Raw genomic sequence first — 19,837 nt, 5'->3', positions numbered from 1 at the left:
TTTGACTGTGTAAAAGACACTAAAACTGAATTCCACACAGTTAAGTATTCTACACAGATAGTAGGGAAAACCAGGTAAAGATTTTCTGCATGAAAGCCGTCAACAGATAATGCAAAATTGTTTGGAAATCCATTACCCTTTCTAAATCCACTAATATTTCCACTATTTATTGCAGTAATCTCTAGGACATTTTAGTAATGGATGCCCTTGGATTACAGAGTTGTTTTTCACGAAAAGCACCATCAGGGGGCAGACTAATCATGATAATCTCAAAGAACTATAATTGCACTATAATTCCGAACAAAACGTTGTTGCGTTTGTTGACCAAATTTTAGTGATTGCAGTAATTATCTTTATTAGATTTCGATGAAAATTAATAAACCAAGTGTAAGATTTTTTCCCACGATTAAAATGTAAGACCGTAGCCTACTTGCCTTTCAACATTAAACCAACGCTCCTATTCTGACGAAGTAATGCTACTATACTAGAACGTAGCGACGATCGATTTCCTAACAAGATGATAAAACCATCATTTGACAAGAGAGAGCTTGCACACTTCGGGGATGTGGCGACTGGTACCAGGTGAGTACAACAAAAATCAGTAAAATCCATGACTTCCGCTTGGAAATTTCAGAGTGTATACATTTTTTTTTAACTAACGTAGAAAGTTAGCACAGCGAACTGTATAACAAAGTCACACATTTAATTTTATTACATTGAATGTACATGTTTTCAAAAATCATGCATTTTGTTGTGTATCTAGAATAGGTTTTTGAGACAAAAGTTGTTTACTGTGAAGGCGTATGACTCACTTCCGCCTTTATCTACATACACGCTGGTCAACTCGCCGCCGTGTGAATCTCGACTTAACAGATAACAGATACTGCCAGCCTGCAAGAGAAACATCGCAGTTCAACCCATTTGACTGCTATATGTCTCCATTGAATGCTTGTCGTCGCAGCGCCTACGCCTGAATCGGCGCTTCTCTCCACGCCAAACAGGCTCTCGATTGAGATCTTAAAACCAGGCGACCATCATGATGGTGATGATGCATAGGTGGAATTATCACCCCGGTGTCTGACTGCGATGGAGCCGACCGCGCTCAAGAGGCGCTCCTTGCTAGCTAGCTAGCGAGCTAGCTGGCTAACGGTGCCCGCCGGGATTCATTCGACCCCCCGAGCAGCCCTGGATAACCCATCGCCTCGATGGGTGTGATTGCGGTTCGTTGCGACGCCACCAGACCAATTCAGCGATGTCCCTCGTTTTGACCAAAAAACGGACTATATCTGCTCGGAAATGTGCTAACTTATTGGTTTAGGGTATTTTTTCCTGGCGTTCTCCTGGCTTCAACACATTCGCTTTTTTACTACATCTTTAATGCTCTGGATGCTTCTGTGACATTACTTCGGTAAGTAACGACCGACCAGACGTCAAGTCAAGATCAGGGTCTGACTATATCCTGGATGTGCAGATCCAGTGAGTACAGGATAACGCATTGGCTCTGGCTTGCTGCTTCCATTTATTGTCCTAGTCAAGTACCTGTGCTTTCTTTTGAAGAGCTTACAACCCTATTCATGTTTTTTTTTTAGTTCAGCATTTACACACACGGGTTTCTGCTCGTTTCCCCCGCTGTGGTAGCACAGCCCACACTGTGCTAGCTAGCTGGTCATGAAGTCCTTTTATGGTCCAATCTGTTCACTCATTACGGTGGCGCCAAGTCAGCTAGCTCGAAGACACACAACCTTTAAATCATTCTCATGATGTTTCATATTATAGCCTCACTCAGAATTGGGAATCGCTACGGTTATTTGCGTTTCTACGGAAGCTTATCTATTGCTGCCACTTGCACGCAATCGCATTTAAGTATCACGTAATTTCGTGAAAAGTTTCTCACAATATTTTTTTTTTCACGTTGTGACTTATCGCGTTTTTTATTTTAATTTAAATATTTTCACGTTGTAACGTGAAATTATTTCCTTATGTTTTAAAAATAAAGGTAAATGTCAAGACTCACGGTCACCAACATAGTGCCCGCGGGCACGAGCCTCGGTAGCCCCACCCCCCCGTGGTCCACAAAAGTAGCCGGCGGGGCTGTTCTTAAAATACATCGAAAGCGATGAGACATTGTGATTTTCTAGGAATGTTGTAGAAGTGATCGTTTGAAAATGTAAACACAGGCAGATATTTATAAAACCCAGTGGATACTCTCCTGCTAGTGCCAATTTGCTGATTTGGCAATTGTCGGACTGAGTCATGCACTTGCGTGGTTCATCCCTCGGTTCGTCCCCCTCTGTGTCTTTTCATTTTGTTTTGCTACCTAAAATCAAAAGCAACCAATCGTTCCTAGTTATTGTGAAAAATTGTTCACATAAGTGTCTACTCTTCGTATGAATGAATACATTATCTTTAATTAATAAATAATCACATATCGGTAATTTAAACAAGAGGATGTCTTGTTTACAGAATTCGATTAAAACTTAAAATTCAGCCACAAGATAAACACAGGAAAAACTTTATTTTACAGGCTAAAAGTAACTGTTTTGAACAAAGATGTGAGTCAATAAAGACAGGTTCAATGCTATTATTCTGAAAAAATAAAATAGGTTGCGCTGCATAAAATTCCAAATATGAACGTGATGCAAGAAACTTGAAAAATAGAAAGAAAAGTTGTGCTTTTTAGTAAAAGTTCAAATAATTTAAATTACAATTTGTCTTTGTTCGTATCGCCCAGATTCCTTGCATCTACCAAACCATCACTTTCTAGGAAAACAAAAATGGAGCCATGAACGTTGCATCTTCAAAGAGTAATTTTCAGCGCTATGCATTGGTCAGTAATTTGTACAATTTAACAAAACCACATAACATACATAGGAAGTTTCCACCTGACAGTGACGTCATGCTGTTTTGTCAGAGCTGAATACTTGGTGTCTTTACTTGGCAACATGTTCGTTTACGTAACGATTCTTGTATATTGACACACACTCACACGCATATATACACAACTCAGGGTGGCTTTTCCCCTTTTCAAGCTTCCAGACGGTGTGGATCACGATGGCCCAGCTGTTGGACGGAGCCGGCAAACTGGGCTGGACTCTGCTGAAGGCTGTGCTCCGTTTTGTGTTTATGTTCATCAACAACTGCGTGGCCATCCCGTCCTACTGCCTGTACCTGCTGGTGCTGCAGCCCCTGAGAATATGGCACAGCTCCACGTTCTGGCACCTCGAGGGCGTCATGTTTAAATGGCTGCTGGCCATGGTGTCGTCGTGGGGCTGGATCGCGGGCTACACAGGTAAGATGCTTTCGATTCTCACAAGCACAAACTTCCATTTGAACAAAAATCGTTTTTTTGTACTTAGCTATATATTAACTCATTCACTCCCAGCTATTTTGACTGAAGCAACCCGGCTGTTTTACTGGATTTTGCGAGGCCCACAGAATATTGTGTTCTATTGCTTTAAAAACATGGAACCTACCAAAATAAAGGTTAGAGTCACATCATTCATCAGGAAAAAAAAGTATATTTGCATCTGTTTCTGTTTTGCAGCAATTAGCATTAGAATATAGCGAAGTTCCATCAAGATTCACATTCCTGGTGAAAACTGACAAAAAAAAGAGGTTGTTGCAACATGGCCCTGGCTGATCTCTTGTACTCTGATGCCACCTGCTGGCCATTTTTTGTAATAACTACCGTTGCTTTAAGCCACCTGTTCATGTCAGACGCTGCATCAATGCCTTCTGTGTGCACTTGCATAAAAAAACAAACAAATGTGTAAATAATACGTTTTTGGGAGGGAAGGACAGAGTATTAAAAACATATTTACACATTTTTGGGTTTGAATGAGTTAATAGTAAATATTTCACAAACGATTATCTTAAACCTAATTTTGAACTCGTCTAATGTAACTCTTAAAAATAAATGGAAAAGAAGTTGTAAAATCAGCTCCCATTCATCTAAACACAGCATACTGATTAATATTGTGTCTGTGGAATATGAGTTAAGCAGCAAAATCCATCCGTTATTATCCATCTCAGGGGCCGGCCATTTTGACACTTGCTGTCGATCACCGTTGCTCAGGTAACGGCCAATCAGGGGTCATTTTCAGAAAACAGATCAATTGTCATTGGCCGCTGCCCAAAGAAAACAATATTCAATTAAGTTTGGGTTCAAAGCATTATGTCATCAACCGTACTTATGGAGCCATTGTTATTATTATCGCTACACAATAAATTAGTGCAGCGCCTTCGCACCACCCCTTGCTTTGGACGCAGCATCTGTTTATATTTCATTCTTGCACTTTTCCCACTTGAACATTCAATAACGAAAGTGTTACTCAAGGCACAAGACTGGGCCAAGCCATAGGAAGTCTTTTAATTGTTACTCTAACCAACAAAGAAATTAATTGCTGTGTAACATGAGAGGCAAAATCACCAGGGTCCGTCTGTATTATTTCCCACATCTACCGGTTTGAATGTCTGGGAAGTGATTCATGCAGTCGGCGGTGTTTGGTTGCACGGGGGCAGTGAGCAAAATGCTTACTAATTGTAAGTGGTGTTCGTCGGGAATAACAAGGTGTACAGATCAATAATGTATAGCCTATAGAACACCTGGTATTTTGTTATGCAACATTTGCGTGACATCAGAGACACAGGGAAGAGAAGGATCAGGTGACTTGGTTTGGAAGACTGTCATATTTTGAAACAGAGCCAGACCTCTCACTTTGTTTGGATTCAGAATCTATTTCGCAGGAAAGAATCTATTCATGTTATTTTGTATTTGTTTTAACTGTAAAGAGCAATGTTCAAAAATAACATATTCATTTATTTTCCGTCTTTTAATTGTATACAGTTAAAATAAAGTAAAAAAAAAAAAAAAGAAGCACTTTGAGATGTTTTTTGTTAGCATTATTAATTATCAAATGTGTAAAATTAAATTTACGCCTGAGTAACTACTGTATCGTAAAAGTTAATCAGCTGTGTTATCACAATGTCATCTTTTCTCTGACTATAGGTGAAGTACACGTGAGGTGTAAATGGAAGGTTACTCTCCGTGCCCTAGTAGTCGAGTCTCTTTACATAAAACAAGTTTACATAGCAAAACTAGCTGTGCTACAATTAATGATTACATTATAATTCATAACTTGTTGAAAATGCAACCATTTTATATACATATATTTCTATTTATTTTTTGGATTAATCATATTTTTTGTAACCGTTTTAGTTTCCACTTTTATTCATTTATTTGTTTTTAACTCTTTGACTGCCAGGCGTTATAAAAACAAACCGAAAAAATCCACAGTGCCAGCCGCTTTTGAGCATTTTAACTCATCTTTCAAGGCAAAAAGAATATTGTTTGCCTTTACTACATATACAATGTGGAATTTTACTAATCATCATGAAACGTCTTTGGCAGTCAAAGAGTTAATTTTGGCAGTTTTGGTCCTCCATAGTCCATAGCAGTCTTATTTATTTATTTATATATATATATATATATATATATATATATATATATATATATATATATATATATATATATATATATATATATATTAGGGGTGTGAATTGCCTAGTACCTGACGATTCGATTCGTATCACGATTCGATTCGATACCGATTAATCCCGATACGAATTTATAAGTCGATTGTTGCGATTTTTTTCATTCAAATTTAGAAAATACTAATCAGTAAGCTTGTAGAGTGTAAGATTTATATGAAAATGTGTTATTTATTTATCTGAAATTTCAGTCTTATAGAGGTTGTAATCTGTTTCATGTTTGAACAGCATTAAAATAAAATATTAAGGCTTAATGTTCCGTTCATATAACATTCTTTCATGCTCAAGGTGTGAATCCTAAAAAAATCAAAAAAAAAATCGATTCTGCCGATTATTGAATCGATTCGAGAATCGCGCGATGTAGTATCGCGATATATCGCCGAATCGATTTTTTTTAACACCCCTAATATATATATATATATATATATATATATATATTTAGGGTTATTGTTTGGATTTAATTTTTGAATTTTATTTTTTGTGTCCATTTTAATTTTCACTTTTATTCATTTATTTATTTATTTTTAATTTTGTCACTTTTGGTCCTACATAGTCCATAGCATAGTCATTTTAATTCCAAAATCTTTTTTTAAATTTGTTTTATTCGCGTTATTTTTTTTAATTAAATTTTTGAATTATATTTTTTTATATCCATTTAATTTTTACTTTTATTTATTTTTAATTTTGGCAGTTTTGGTCCTCCATAGTCCATAGCATAGTCTCTTTTGTTTTTTTTAATTACAAAATAATTATTATTTTTTTGGTCAAAATAAGTAACATTGGATCATTTTCCGTGGCACACCTGATGCTCACTCACGGCACACTGGTTGAGAATCACTTCCTTATGAGTCTGTCGGCTCTGTGGTGGGTTATAAGTCATTAGACCTGTTGTTGATAAAAGCAGGCAAACTGTCTGATGTCTCACACACACGCCGGACACAAACAGGTGCATCAAAGCATGCAGTGTCATTTTTTATTTATTTTTCTGCTGCATGTTACACAAGCACGACGTGGTCTGTTTCGACATCAGCGATGCAGATTGTAACATGGTTTGTGTCACAACTTAATTACCGTCACAGAATAGACGAGGTCACAAAGAGTGTTACCCAACTTAAATTGAGTCAAGGTACATATTTTATGGCGCACCAGCAAACAAAAAGTATACATAGTGAATTAATGAGGGGCTTGTCTCAATTTAATCACAAATTCACTTAGTCAGTGTGATGTTTGGGCCTGCTTAGTTGTACACAAAACTATTATTCTCTTGTATGAATGGCAAAAGGCACCTACAGAGGTGAAATGGGATATCTCTCATTTTTGGAAGAGCATTAATTGTTCTGCCTGTCACTACGTCGATGGCGTGAATATATACCGGTAAACAAAGATACATTAGTAGATTTGTATTGAAAAATACATCACTGCAGTAGAGGACATCCTCGAGTTTGTTTTACCAAGCCAAACATGACAAGTGAACACATACTTGAAGTTGTAAATCATCTCTAGTTTCTGATGAGTTGTCCGCTAATAATCGCTCACTGGGCAAGAACAGGAGCTTTGTTGAATAAGAATGAATTCAAAAGATATTTTTGTCGCCTTGTAGTCTTTTACAAATGCTGGCCATAAACGGGCCCATCAACAGGGATCTCGCGCTTGGCCTGGCAAAAATTTGCGTGTGAAAAATGAACGTGGATGATCTCCACCACTCGTCATTTGTTAATGCCCGTGTGCAGTCATGCAGCACCCACACACACACATACACACACGTGTTGCCAGTTACTTGGCACAGACCGATTTTCTGGACTGTGTGGGCATGGACAGACCGTACTTGATTGACGTGGTCCTCATTATACAGCGTTTGCCGCACCTGGTTGGTAATATGGTATTTTGTTATCAACTGTGGATAATCTTCTTGTATCTTCTAGTTAACCTGAATTATAATTTTGTCGGCTTTTGTAGGAGGGAATATTGGAACCAAATTATAATACGTATGGGTGAAGTCTAGCGCTGTCACTAACAATCCACAAATCAAGCACCTAGGGTGACCTGATTTCAGCAGGAAGTGGCTTAAAAGTGACCCGGAAGTAAACCTGATTTCAACAGGAAGTGACCCGGAACTGACCTTATTTCAACAGGAAGTGATCCTGAAGTGGCCTAAAATCATCAGGAAGTTATTTAAAAAAAAAAAAAAAAAAAAAAAAAAAAATCAACAGGAAGTGACCTGATTTCAACGGGAAGTGACTTGATTTCAAGAGGATTTGGCAAACTGTTCAGTGCATGTGGCTTTCCACTAGTGTTGTTCCAATACAGTTTTTTGGCCCCCGATACCGATACCAAGCTTTGCAGTATCGGCCGATGCCGATACCATACTCAACATGAAATAGCTGTCCTGCCATTGGTTGAGAGCATTCAAGGGCCAATAGGATATCTTAGATCGGCATGCAGTGAACAAGTCACATATCAGTGAATGTCGTGCACGAGGAAGACACAAGATGGTGTATCCAGTCCTATATTAGCGTTGGAATTAATGGTATCGGCATGTTACTTGTTAGTACTCACCGATACCACTGTTTTAATGCAGCATCGGGGACTCTGCCGATACCAGTATCGGTATCGGAACAACACTACTTTCCACCTTGCAAGAGTCAGCAGTCACATCCAAAATTTCAGCAAATTTTTTTCTAGTTGTTAGCATTGTACTTGATAATGCTACTAACAAATGCTAATCTAGCCAATGGTATTGCGAAGTGAAGCGTTTGCAAACTATTTGACTCAGTTATTGCCCATTTGGTGGCGTAAAACTGTAGTAATAGTACTTACGGCAAATGCTGTATGGTTTGGCCTGGCTCCATTAGAACTCTTTTATGTATTTAGCGATTTTGACGTGGATTGTTTTGTTACAAGCATAAGACATGTCGCAATGCTAATTTCCTCCCTTTTCATTCTAAGGAGAACACAAACAAACCTTAAGAAGCATCTTAGTAGTGGTGAATGTGGAGTCCATCAGCAATAAGTGTCCGTGCGGAAACATGAAATATTGGTTCCGGCAACTTCCAGGTGCCGCAAATATATTTTAAAACTATTAAAATACCTTCGACACATGCATTTTTGTGGTCGACCAAACTGACTTAGTCGACTTTTTTCCCCACCCCTATTGAAGTCAAAATGAGGAATTTTTCAAAGCTGTCAAGCTTAATTTTTACACCAAGTTCGACAGACATTTTTTTTCCCCCCAACGCCGTCATTACAATGAAGAGTTTTATGCTGATTGTGTCAATGTGTCTGTTTCCAAGGAAAGAACAACACGTACGGATTAAAAAGATGAATACTGAGAACCATTTTAATGCCTGTACAAAGGGAAAGGTTATTTTTGGCATATCACTATTAGACTTTGGTAAAAGTCTACACACTGTGACCTGCGAATGAAAACAATCCAAAGGCAGGGTGTGTCTGAAGTCCCTTATTTTCTGTAGCTGAATAAAAATGTGTTAATTAGGTTGGGGGTGACATTTCAGAGTAATGTGACCGCGGCGCTGCTTGAATCAGAGCAGAAAAAAAAAAGTCTCACCCAATTTGGCTCAGTCTTTCGTCGAATGCCTCAAGTGCGTCTCCAAAGATTGAAATATCATGTACAATTTGGCCTTCATTCTCTATAGGTTGCCAGACGAGTCACAACTGGGGTGACAAGAGATTAATTGAGGGTCAGTGGCCAAATTGTCATCGTCCTCCAGAGAGGGAGGAGCACGTGCAGGGGTGGATTAGACACTGTTCCTGTAGCATGGCTGTCACCCCGCTACGCTAACTGTCGTCTCTCAAAGACAATTTCCCGAATGTATTCTATCGGACAGATGACCCATCTCTGCGATATCGTTAATGCTCGTCTCCCGGCGACAGTGAGCGACCAGGAGAGCGCGCTCCTTATGAAATGATATCGCCTCAGGGCAAACATACGCCGAGCGTCACAGATATGTCATATTTTCTTTCCTCAAGCCGCTTTTGCAGGAAAATCGTTCTGAGGTACAAGTTATATACAAGTACAGAGAAAATAGGCCTTTTGTAAGGGTGTTTTTTTTTTTTTTTTTGTGAGGGGACGTATTATACACGGGTGTGTGTTATTCATGGAATTTTGTGTTTTATTTAAAAAATATATTTTATTATAAACAATCAATGGTCCCTTTTCTTGCTGTCCTCAGCTTCCACTTTGATAAGTTGTCTCCATCTTTAGCCTGATCAACACCCATGTTGAGCAATGTTTGATCGTAATGCACATTGTAAACTATTACTCAAATTTGCCCAAATATTTAAGGCTGGGTTTAAAAAATTCAATAATCGGTATCGAATCGATTTTCATTTTCAAGACAAATATCGTTTTCATAAAACCATGAATTGATTTTATACAGTATATCTCTTCTGTTTTCCCCACAAATTATTAAAACTCATTCACTGCCAGTCATTTTAGAAAATTTTAAAATTTTCAATACTCACGTGATATTACATTCAATAATTATATATAAACCGAATCTACCAAATGACAGAATAGACTCCCTACTTTTTGCCCCATCCTGTTCTTTTTGACAGTAGAAAAATGTAGGTTTGCCAAAATACAGCCATTTCTCCCATGGACTCTGAAACTGTGTTTATTTCCTATAAAATGGGACAATGATGTCATCTACCTGTGGTTGGGCATCAATAAAGTTGTTTCCAAGTTTGATATTTACAGTGGAGCATAATCAGATTCGCCCCCCATTTAGCACCGCTCTAAAAATACAATTGACAAGTATACTTGTCAAAGGCGGTGAATGAGTTAAACAAATATAATTTTAAATGCCGATTTCTTTTAATTTTTTTGTATCTTACTGTTTTCTTGAAATTTACTTTAAAGTATTTTATGTAGTATTTATGAACAACCTTATTCAAGCCTCTAGCTATGTCATATGAAATATTCAGATTAGATGTTTATTTTCGACGTATCTACAGCATAGTTAGTCTTGCTATTAGAAAAATCCTGCTATTATTGTCCATAGGGGGCATTAAAAATAAATAAATAAATCAAAAACTATATATGTATAGTTAGGGCTGGCGCCACTGAACATTTTGAGTGGTTGAAATTGGAAAAAAATATTCATAAATGTCTTAGTTATCACACATCAAAGGAAAAGTCATATTTTGGACAATATCATAAGAATTTAGACAAAATAAAATTTGTGCCCAGGTTAATTTATACTTACAATTATTGAATTAGATTATGAAAATTAGAGCTGTCAAAATAAATCGATAACTCAACAAGTAATTATCAAATTAATTGACAACTATTTTAATAATCGAGTAATCGTTTGGAGTTTTTTTTTTTTTTTTAATTGTCCAAATCCCCTGATTTCAGCATATCAACAGTAATTTTTGTAGTCCTTCACGAAAGAAGACGGATTATCTTCTGTGTTTAATCAAAATAGGACGTTTTTAAACATCAAACCCATAACATAGTACATGAATCCCCCCCCCCCCCCTTTTTTTTAAATTACTATACAAATACTAAGTATGAAATAACCACCAATCACTGGTTAATAAATAATAATCAGGTAAAATATATATATATGGTTTTGTAATACACTTTAATGCAAATTAAAATGAAGCCGATTCATCGATTCTAAAATGATTTGATATTGACATCACTACTCAAAAAATTTGCCCAAATTTCTTCCTGTACATGACACGATGCTCAAATTTGGGTCATCTTTCTGCTGACAACCGTGCTCCAGATATGTCTTTTCCTATTTTGTCACCATCTCGTTGCACGTTATGTTCTGATTTCATCAAATGTGAAGTTGGAAGAAGGAAAAACGCTGTACAGGCGTGTGGTTTCGTTTTCCTTCCTTTGTAATCCAAATTCCACCTTTCACTTTTGGAGAGGAAACGGTTTGACTGCTGCAACATTTGTATCAACGCAACTTGAGCTGACCCACCCATGACTGTGGGGATTCCCCACACATGACTGCAGCTCAGTTGAATCCTGTCACCCTCGAGGCTTTTAGCACATCTCCATGGTTCTCGCTTTATTATGCCGAGCTGCTGAAGTGTACTTCAGATTGCAAACGCCTTCCACGTGTTCTCCGGGAGAGCTATTGTTTCCGACACGAGCCACGTTTGTCCTTTTATTGAAGCTCCTGTGTGTGCTGTCAACAATCACACGCTGGCGATTGACTTGTAAAATACACAGTATGCCCTGAATCGATGCTCGACGACGTAAATCGGGAAAGGCCACTTCAAATTTACTCTCAATTCGTGCCGGTTATTATCATGTTGAATGCCAATGTGCAGTAGTTTTCCCCATATTATTTTTATTATTTGACAACTAAAGGGGAGTGTTTGTTCTCTGTGGTCAAAATGCAACGACACACATTTAGTAAGCTCCTGTATACAGTCGTGCTCATAAATTTACATAACCAGTAGGGATGTAACGATATCCAAATGTCGCAATACGATATTATCAATATGATAATTATCACGATATTGTGGGGAGGATTGCGATTATTAAAAAAAAAAAAAAAGGTCACGATATTGTTAAAAAAAAAAAAAAAAAAAAAAAAAAAAAAGAATCTCATACTAAAAAAAGCACAATATTGTGCTTTTGTACATAGCAGCAAATAAACATACAATCTCTAACAACACTTAGAGTTCATAGAGTTCATCCACATATTGACTGGATTCACAAGCATATTATATTCCCCTTCATCTGACCTTATAGTGTGGATTTTAAACAGAGAAGGGCCAAAACATGCCATATGAAATTTAAACGGTACTAGAAAACTAGCCACTAGGGATGTAACGATATCCAAACATCACGATACGATATTATCACGATATGAAGGTCACAATGCGATAATTATCACGATATTGTGGGGGTGTTGGTGATATTTAAAAAAAGATAACAATATTGTAAAAATGAGAGCTCAAAAAAAAAAAAGCACACTATTGTGGTCTTGTACATAACAACAATGTATATAAACCACCTACAATCTCTCATAACAATATTGAGGCACACATTGATCGTTCCACAAACAAATTAGGTTCCCCTTCATCTGACAGTTAGCATAATTTTAAACATAGAAGGCCAAAACATCCCTAATGAAAATTTAATTGCACTAATAAACTAGCCACTAGAGGGTACTAGAACTGCGCAAATGGAAATCAACCTGACTTTTTTTTTAACAAATGTGTTCCTTTTAAATATTGTGAACATGATGACGACGATATTGTGGCAGTTTTAATATCGCAATATCACGATATTGCCCTTGTCGTGACATCACTACCAGAGGGTGCTAGAACTGCACATATGGAAATCAACTTGACATTTTTTAACAGATGTGCTGCTTTTAATATCGTGACATGACGACAACGATATTGTGGCAATTTTAATATCACGATTATCACGATATCGTCGTTATTGTTAAATCCCTAATAACCAGCAGAATTGGTGAAATGATATTTTGTGGGAAATTTAGTTTTGCCTAATCATTCATGTTTTCTTCAAAGAATGGTACACATCTTGCAAACTTTGCATGTGAAAATCAATTGAAAAATATGATTCTAGTATTGTCCTCAGGTTTTGGTGGGCAACAAAAATGTAATTTAATGAATATCATTAGGCTGTTGGATATTTCTAATTATGGAGAGTTGCAGTTCTCCTGCCATATTTGATAAGGATGCAAGCTGAGCGCTTTGTATCTCGTTTGCTTCGCAGTAACGGAGTGGGGTGACGACGTGCGGCCCATCTCGGAAGATGAAGCCATGGTCATTGTCAACCATCAATCCACGGGAGATGTATGCACTCTCATGATGTGCCTGCAAGACAAGGGCATGGTAAGAAGTCAGCAGTTGTATGTTAACTGTCAGTATGTGATTACAATGTTGGGGGCCCAATAAAAGTGGCATCGGAATACTTGAAATCATTCTGAAAACAGATTTAAGTGTTGCACTAATTGTAGGAAAATGAGGAGTTTGACTGAAGGACAATTGGGCTTGTATGCGCCAGTTTTACTTTGTTTTCTCAGGGATGTGCCTCTCCCAGCTTGGCAAACACTGTTTTGCTTAATGATAGAGCAAATGCAAACATTTTTTTTTTTTTTTAACCAAATGAACAATGACAATGTGTCTTTAGACAGAAAACAGGTTGAATCAAATCAGCTGCAAAGTATTGCACTCCATTTTGACTCTGTTCAAGACACAATGAATAAATTAATCAATATTTGTAGTTATTATACAACCACTGTAACAACTCAACTGTCTGTTACTTATTGAGCAATTACTTGGCGGGCCGCTAGGGGGCGCTCCTCATGAGAGTGGCGGGGAAATGTACGGAAGTCTTCAGGCGAAGAAGACGCATGTGGTGTTTACTCAGTTTTGCATATGTTTCTATGAAAATTGTTTATATCTTCAATTTTAACATTTTAAAAGATATTTTATGTTTCGACTTTTTGAAGCATACTATAATATTGATTTAATTTATAATATATATTTACAATTAATATTGATTTAATTGGATTTAATATTTAAGTAATTGTATTTATTTATTTACTTTTGCAATGTTACACAAAAAGTTGTCAAAGTTTATAAAATCTAAGTGACTGACATGTTGCATGACAATAGTGTTTAAGAAAGACACAAATTCGTTCACAGAAAGCTGTGAAGAAGACACTTGTATTTGTTTAAAAGAAAATACACTCAGGTGCTCACTGTGAAGAAGACAACAGTTTTAATCAAAGGGCAGTGCAATGTCTTAAGTGCAGCGCTGCCTGGTCAATGGGTTGTGAAATCAAAAACAGCCACTAACTATGGCCAGCTGATGGCAGTATTGTATCTCTTTTCATTGGGCTCACAGTGTATCAATAATTACAATGAAACATGACAAATCTGACGAATCGAACGTTTTCAAGGATGACATAAAGGATCGAATCCTTTGTCACATTAAATCTAAATCACAGGGAGTCAATAAACAAAAAAAAATGTGTTAAAGTCACTGTTGTGCAAAAAAAAAAAAAATCTCATTGAAAAAAAATTCAGTTTATGTCTTGAGTAGTTCTATCATAGATTATCATGGATTTATTACCTGACCAATATATCAATAATCGCGGTATCGCCATGTCGTGAGATAATTGTTATCATGAGCCTTGTATCGCGTATCGTATCGTATCGTGAGGTACCCAGAGGTTCGGACCCCTACCACTGCATCAATTACCACGTCATTAATTGAGGTGCAGTGAAAATCCATCTTTGACGTCAATATCCGTCAATGGCAGTGAATGAGTTAAAGCAGAGCCAACATTTGGGGGAATGAACAGAGAAGCACAGTTATTTACACAAGTTAACATAATAAAATAAGTACAAAGTACAGTGGAACCAAGATGTACGTTGAAGAGTTCGCATGGGTTTCTATATAAATTGCACTAGAAACGATAAGGACGAAGATAGCATCTAAGAGAAGTCACATGTACGCATGATATACAGAATATGCTGTACCGGTACGTTATTGCAGCTGATAAAGTTTTACGAAAGTAGGATGCGCTACAAGTTATTGTGGGATCATTTACATTATTGCACTGATAAGTACAACAACAGTAAGTTACTGTTGAAAAAGGAGCGCTCAAGAGTTGTTTCTTTCTTTTCAGGTGGTACGAAAAATGATGTGGTTGATGGACCATGTGTTCAAATACACAAATTTTGGCCTAGTGTCCCTCATACATGGTGACTTCTTCATTAGACAGGTAAGAGGTCATTATTATTCATCGCTCCTTTTTTGTTTATGCCACTATAAAGTATTATCACACATATATTATATAGCGTGCATTTCACTTCACAAATATGGCACTTTACTGTACTTTAATTTATTTAATTCAATCTCCGGTGTAATAACCTTATTTATTGATTGATTGAATTATTATTATTATTATTATTGTTATTATTGTTATTATTATTATTATTATTATCATTATTATTATTATTATTAATTCAATCTCTGGTTTAATAACCTTATTTATTGATTGATTGAATTTTTTAATTTTAATTTTATTTTTATTATTATTATTAGACTTAGATTTGACTTTATTGATCCCTTTGGGATGGCTCCCTCTGGGAAATTTACATGTCCAGCAGCAATGAGAACAGATAATAAAATAAAAAATAATTCAATCAATCAATAAATAAGGTTATTACACCAGAGATTGAATTTATAATAAAATAAAAAGTAAAAATTCAATCAATAAATAAGGTTATTATACCAGAGATTGAAATAATAATAATAAATGAAAATTCAATCAATAAATAAGGTTATTAATTCAATCTCTGGTGTAATACCGTATTTAATGTTTGATTGAATTCTTTTTTATTTTTATTATCTGTTCTCATTGCTGCTGGCCATGTAAATTTCCCAGTGGGAGCCATCCCAAAGGGATCAATAAAGTCAAGTCAAAGTCTTTTTACGGATTGGATGAATTCTTTTCTCACCTGCCCACATACCGATTGTCCCATCGGGATTAAGAAATACCGTCCATAAGGTTATTACCAAACTCCCTTTTAACCTCCCGGCTGCTGCTTTGAGTTGGTGTTTTTTTTTGTTTTGTTTTTTTATCACACTCCACAAACGTCCAGTCACTAGTACCCATCTGCTTGTCCCAGCTGGAACGCTTACACCCGTTTGGGCTTCCGAAGGCCGTGGCGTCCTCTGTGAAGGTCAGCCACTGTGTGCACGTCTGGTGGGTGCTGGGTCAGACTAACCCTTTGCATCGGGAGCAGAGCGGGCTGCTTTGACCGACACCCACTGGGAATATATTGCGGGCGCCGTCTTCCCCAAATTCCTGGAATATGACGAGTGTTTTAAGGATTCATTGATTAATTTTAGCGACGGTCAGCATTCATCTGCTCAGAATCCCTCTGTGTCAAGCGTCATTTCTGTGATCCCTTCTGGGATTCTAGTGTGCATTGTTGACATCCTTCCCTAAAATACTTCACACAGCGACGGCCAGGCAAGCATCTGCTGTTCATGGGGGCTAGCTGGCATATCTCACCACCATGTGGCTGCACATTCACACGTGGAACACTGTCCTATTTTAAACACATTAGCGTGGTGTTGGTGAATATCACATAGTGGACATACATTGGCTTTAACGTAATATTCCAGCCTTAATATCAATTGCCTTCTTTCTGTAAATAGGCTTTATTTATTTTTACAATCATATTTTTTGATTAATTTTTATTCAGTGTCATGGGAATTACCTGTCTTACGCAAGGCTATTTTAGTTAACTAGAACTAATGAAAAAACAAAAATTCCCAAAACTATTTCATTAACGAAATAAAATGAAAGCAAAAATGCTTTTAAAAAAATGAAAACTAACTACATTTTATGTTTACAAAACTAACTATAATTATAGCAAAAATGTCCTTCTTTTTCGTCTTTGGTAATAATTTAATGCATGAGCCTTTGGGGTGATTTTAAATGTGATTTTAAGTATATTTATTTTAATATTAACAGGATAAGAATAAGGACATTTGAAAGTGTGTCACACAGCAGCAGCCAATAGAAGAGCACCTTTAGATGACGTCGCTCGCCTGGTGGTTTTTGAATATTGCGCACAAGTAATACACTTTTTTTTTTAAAACTAACACTAAAACTAAATTAAAACTAAGCATTTATTAAATAACTAAAACTAATAAAAACTAACAGAACCACCCTGAAAACTAATTAAAACTAACTGAATTAAAAAAAAAAACTCAAACAAAATAAAAACTAACTAAAATGAAAAATTCCAAAATTATAATAACCGTGGTCTTGAGATAAAAAAACTTTTGTCCATATTGCACACCTCCATTGTAATCTAATCCTTCAATGCAGGTTGACATTGTAGTCGCCCCAACCCTGACACATGAACGATGCAGTCATCTCCTCCACGCAAGTTTCTAACCCCGCCGAACGACTGTTTGCTGCTGATGCATTTAAATTTGGCTTTTGACCAACTGAACTTTACCGGAGATCAATCCTCTAATCTTCTTTCTGTCATCGCTAATGTCCCTAATGTCATTTTTCACGACCATGCCGTGACATTATCGCTGATCGGAGTGCTCTGCCGTAGCGCTGCCGCAAACTTGTTAGTGTTTGCTTCTTTGTAGTATCACACAATTCTGTCTTATAAAACATATTGTATTGTATACAGAAATATTTGTTTTTAAATCCAAATCACGCCGTGTCTTTCCTCCCTTCAGGGTAAAGCCCACCGAGACAAGCAGCTGGTCTACTTGAAGGATCACTTAGACAAATATTACCATAGTCGTGACAGGAAGTGGATAGTGCTGTTCCCCGAGGGCGGCTTCCTGCGCAAGCGGAGGGAAACCAGCCAGGTGTTTGCCAAAAAGCATTCGCTACCGCACCTGACCCACGTCACGCTGCCTCGCCTCGGCGCCACGAACGTCATCCTGAAAACGCTGTCGGGCCAGCATGAGAATGGCAGCGTGGGCAATGAGAGCGGGACGCCCACCCAGACAGGTAACTAACTCGCGCGTACGTGTGCATGCTAATGCTAACGCCACCCTGGTTTCAACCACATTTGAAAGCTAATTGAATCGGTTTCTGCATCCTCGAGCATGTGTGAGGCAATTAGTTCTCCTCAAATAGGTTCATGACATTGCATTGATTGACAGGTGGCACTAATGAGACGAAAAATGGCTGTGAAGGAAACTGAAGGAGAGCGAAAAAAAAAGATTCTGCTTTTATTATTTAGAGACGTTATTTTCAGGGTCGATACCGATTATTATGAGTAGGGCTGCTCGATTATGAAAAAAAAATAATTTTTTATTAAAAAAATAAAAAAATAATCATGATTGTTTTGGCAAAACTCATTCACTGCCAGTCATTATAGAAAATTTTTACATTTCCAATACTCACGTGATATTACATTCAATAATTATATATAAACCGAATCTACCAAATAACAGAATAGACTCCCTACTTTTTGTCCCGTCCCGTTCTTTTATAATTGACAGCAGAAAAATGTATGTTTGCCAAAATACAGCCATTTCTCCCATGGACTCTGAAACTGTGTTTATTTCCTATAAAATGGGGCAATGATGTCATGTACCGGTGGTTGGGCATCAGTAAAGTTGTTTCCAAGTTTGATATTTACAGTGGAGCATGCTCAGATTCGCCCCCATTTAGCACTAGCTAATGGCATCTAGCTAATGGCATTTAAACATAGGGCAAAAGTGGGGGGAAAAAAAACACATACCCTGAAGAGTACTATGTCCCCATGTCCTCTGTGTTCGCTTGTATAAGCGCCGTCTCACCCTGACCCTCCCTGATGCTCCGCAGAGGTGCCCACATTTTTGCTGACTCACTCCGAGACAAATGGGCCATTTGCAGAAAACAGGATTTGATGTAAATACGTGTGCCCGCTCAGTGTCTCCTGGACTTAAACGCTGATAAGGTATACGTGTTGTACAAGATAGCAAGCACGCTGGCAAAGTTCACGACTTGCATCAGTTTACGATAAAACCATATGACCCAACCAATCACACGCACGGCGAGTCGTTGAGTCGACTGTACCCTCCAGCGTATTTGTCTCCCTGGCAGTGTTTGCTGAAGGACGCACCTTTGTCGTTGATTACAGTCTGGTTTAGCGACAGCTTGGCTCAGAGCCGCGTACTTTGGCCCACTGCACATACGCACACGAGAGCGCGGCGGCCTCTTCACGCACTAAGACAAAACTTGGCATCCAATTACCCACGCTGTGATGGCGGTGGCAGTTCCCATCAATACCAAGTCGAGTCACTTTGTCTGAAGTAGAAATGAGCCGGCAACATTTTGGCTCGCCTCGCTTATTCTTAGACAAATACGCACCCAGTTGTCATTTCATACTATATTAAAACAGCCAATTCTCACTCAATTGATCTAAAAAAAAAAATAGAAACTGTTTAAACGCATATTTTGTGAAATGATTTTGAAATTTACATCCACTTCAATTTGTTGTAATTTTTATTTTTTTTTTGTTGTAAAGTTTTTTATCTTTCCAAATTAAGCCTATTTAGTTGAATTTACTTTGCTCATGTAGTTCCTCCATTCGGATTATTTCTTTGGCTCAGTAACTCACTATAGATTTTAAAATAAAATTTTAAAGCTAAGGCTGTTTGAAAGCGCTATATAAACTAGACTACCGTATTTTTCGGATTATAAGTCGCAGTTTTTTTTTATAGTTTGGCTGGGGGTGCGACTTATACTCTGGTGCGATTTATGTGTGAAATTATTAACAC

The 19,837-nt window shown here is 37.4% G+C and overlaps 1 protein-coding gene across 1 annotated transcript in view; it reads left to right on the top strand.

Annotated features, from left to right (window-relative positions):
* Window positions 1-837: 837 nt before the first annotated feature.
* Window positions 838-19,837, top strand: part of lpgat1 (lysophosphatidylglycerol acyltransferase 1) — a 32,732-nt gene continuing 13,732 nt past the window's right edge. Inside the window, exons 1-5 of the mRNA XM_077510211.1 lie at window positions 838-1,408; window positions 3,030-3,289; window positions 13,286-13,404; window positions 15,210-15,305; window positions 17,798-18,077. Coding sequence (XP_077366337.1) covers window positions 3,052-3,289; window positions 13,286-13,404; window positions 15,210-15,305; window positions 17,798-18,077 — 733 coding nt within the window. The 5' untranslated portion in view covers window positions 838-1,408; window positions 3,030-3,051. The remainder of the gene's footprint in view (window positions 1,409-3,029; window positions 3,290-13,285; window positions 13,405-15,209; window positions 15,306-17,797; window positions 18,078-19,837) is intronic.

This window comes from Festucalex cinctus, chromosome 21 (genome assembly GCF_051991245.1).
Source record: "Festucalex cinctus isolate MCC-2025b chromosome 21, RoL_Fcin_1.0, whole genome shotgun sequence".
Classification (NCBI taxonomy): Eukaryota; Metazoa; Chordata; class Actinopteri; order Syngnathiformes; family Syngnathidae; genus Festucalex; species Festucalex cinctus.
Note: the sequence above shows the minus strand (reverse complement) of the source record. Positions and strands in the feature narration are given on the sequence as shown.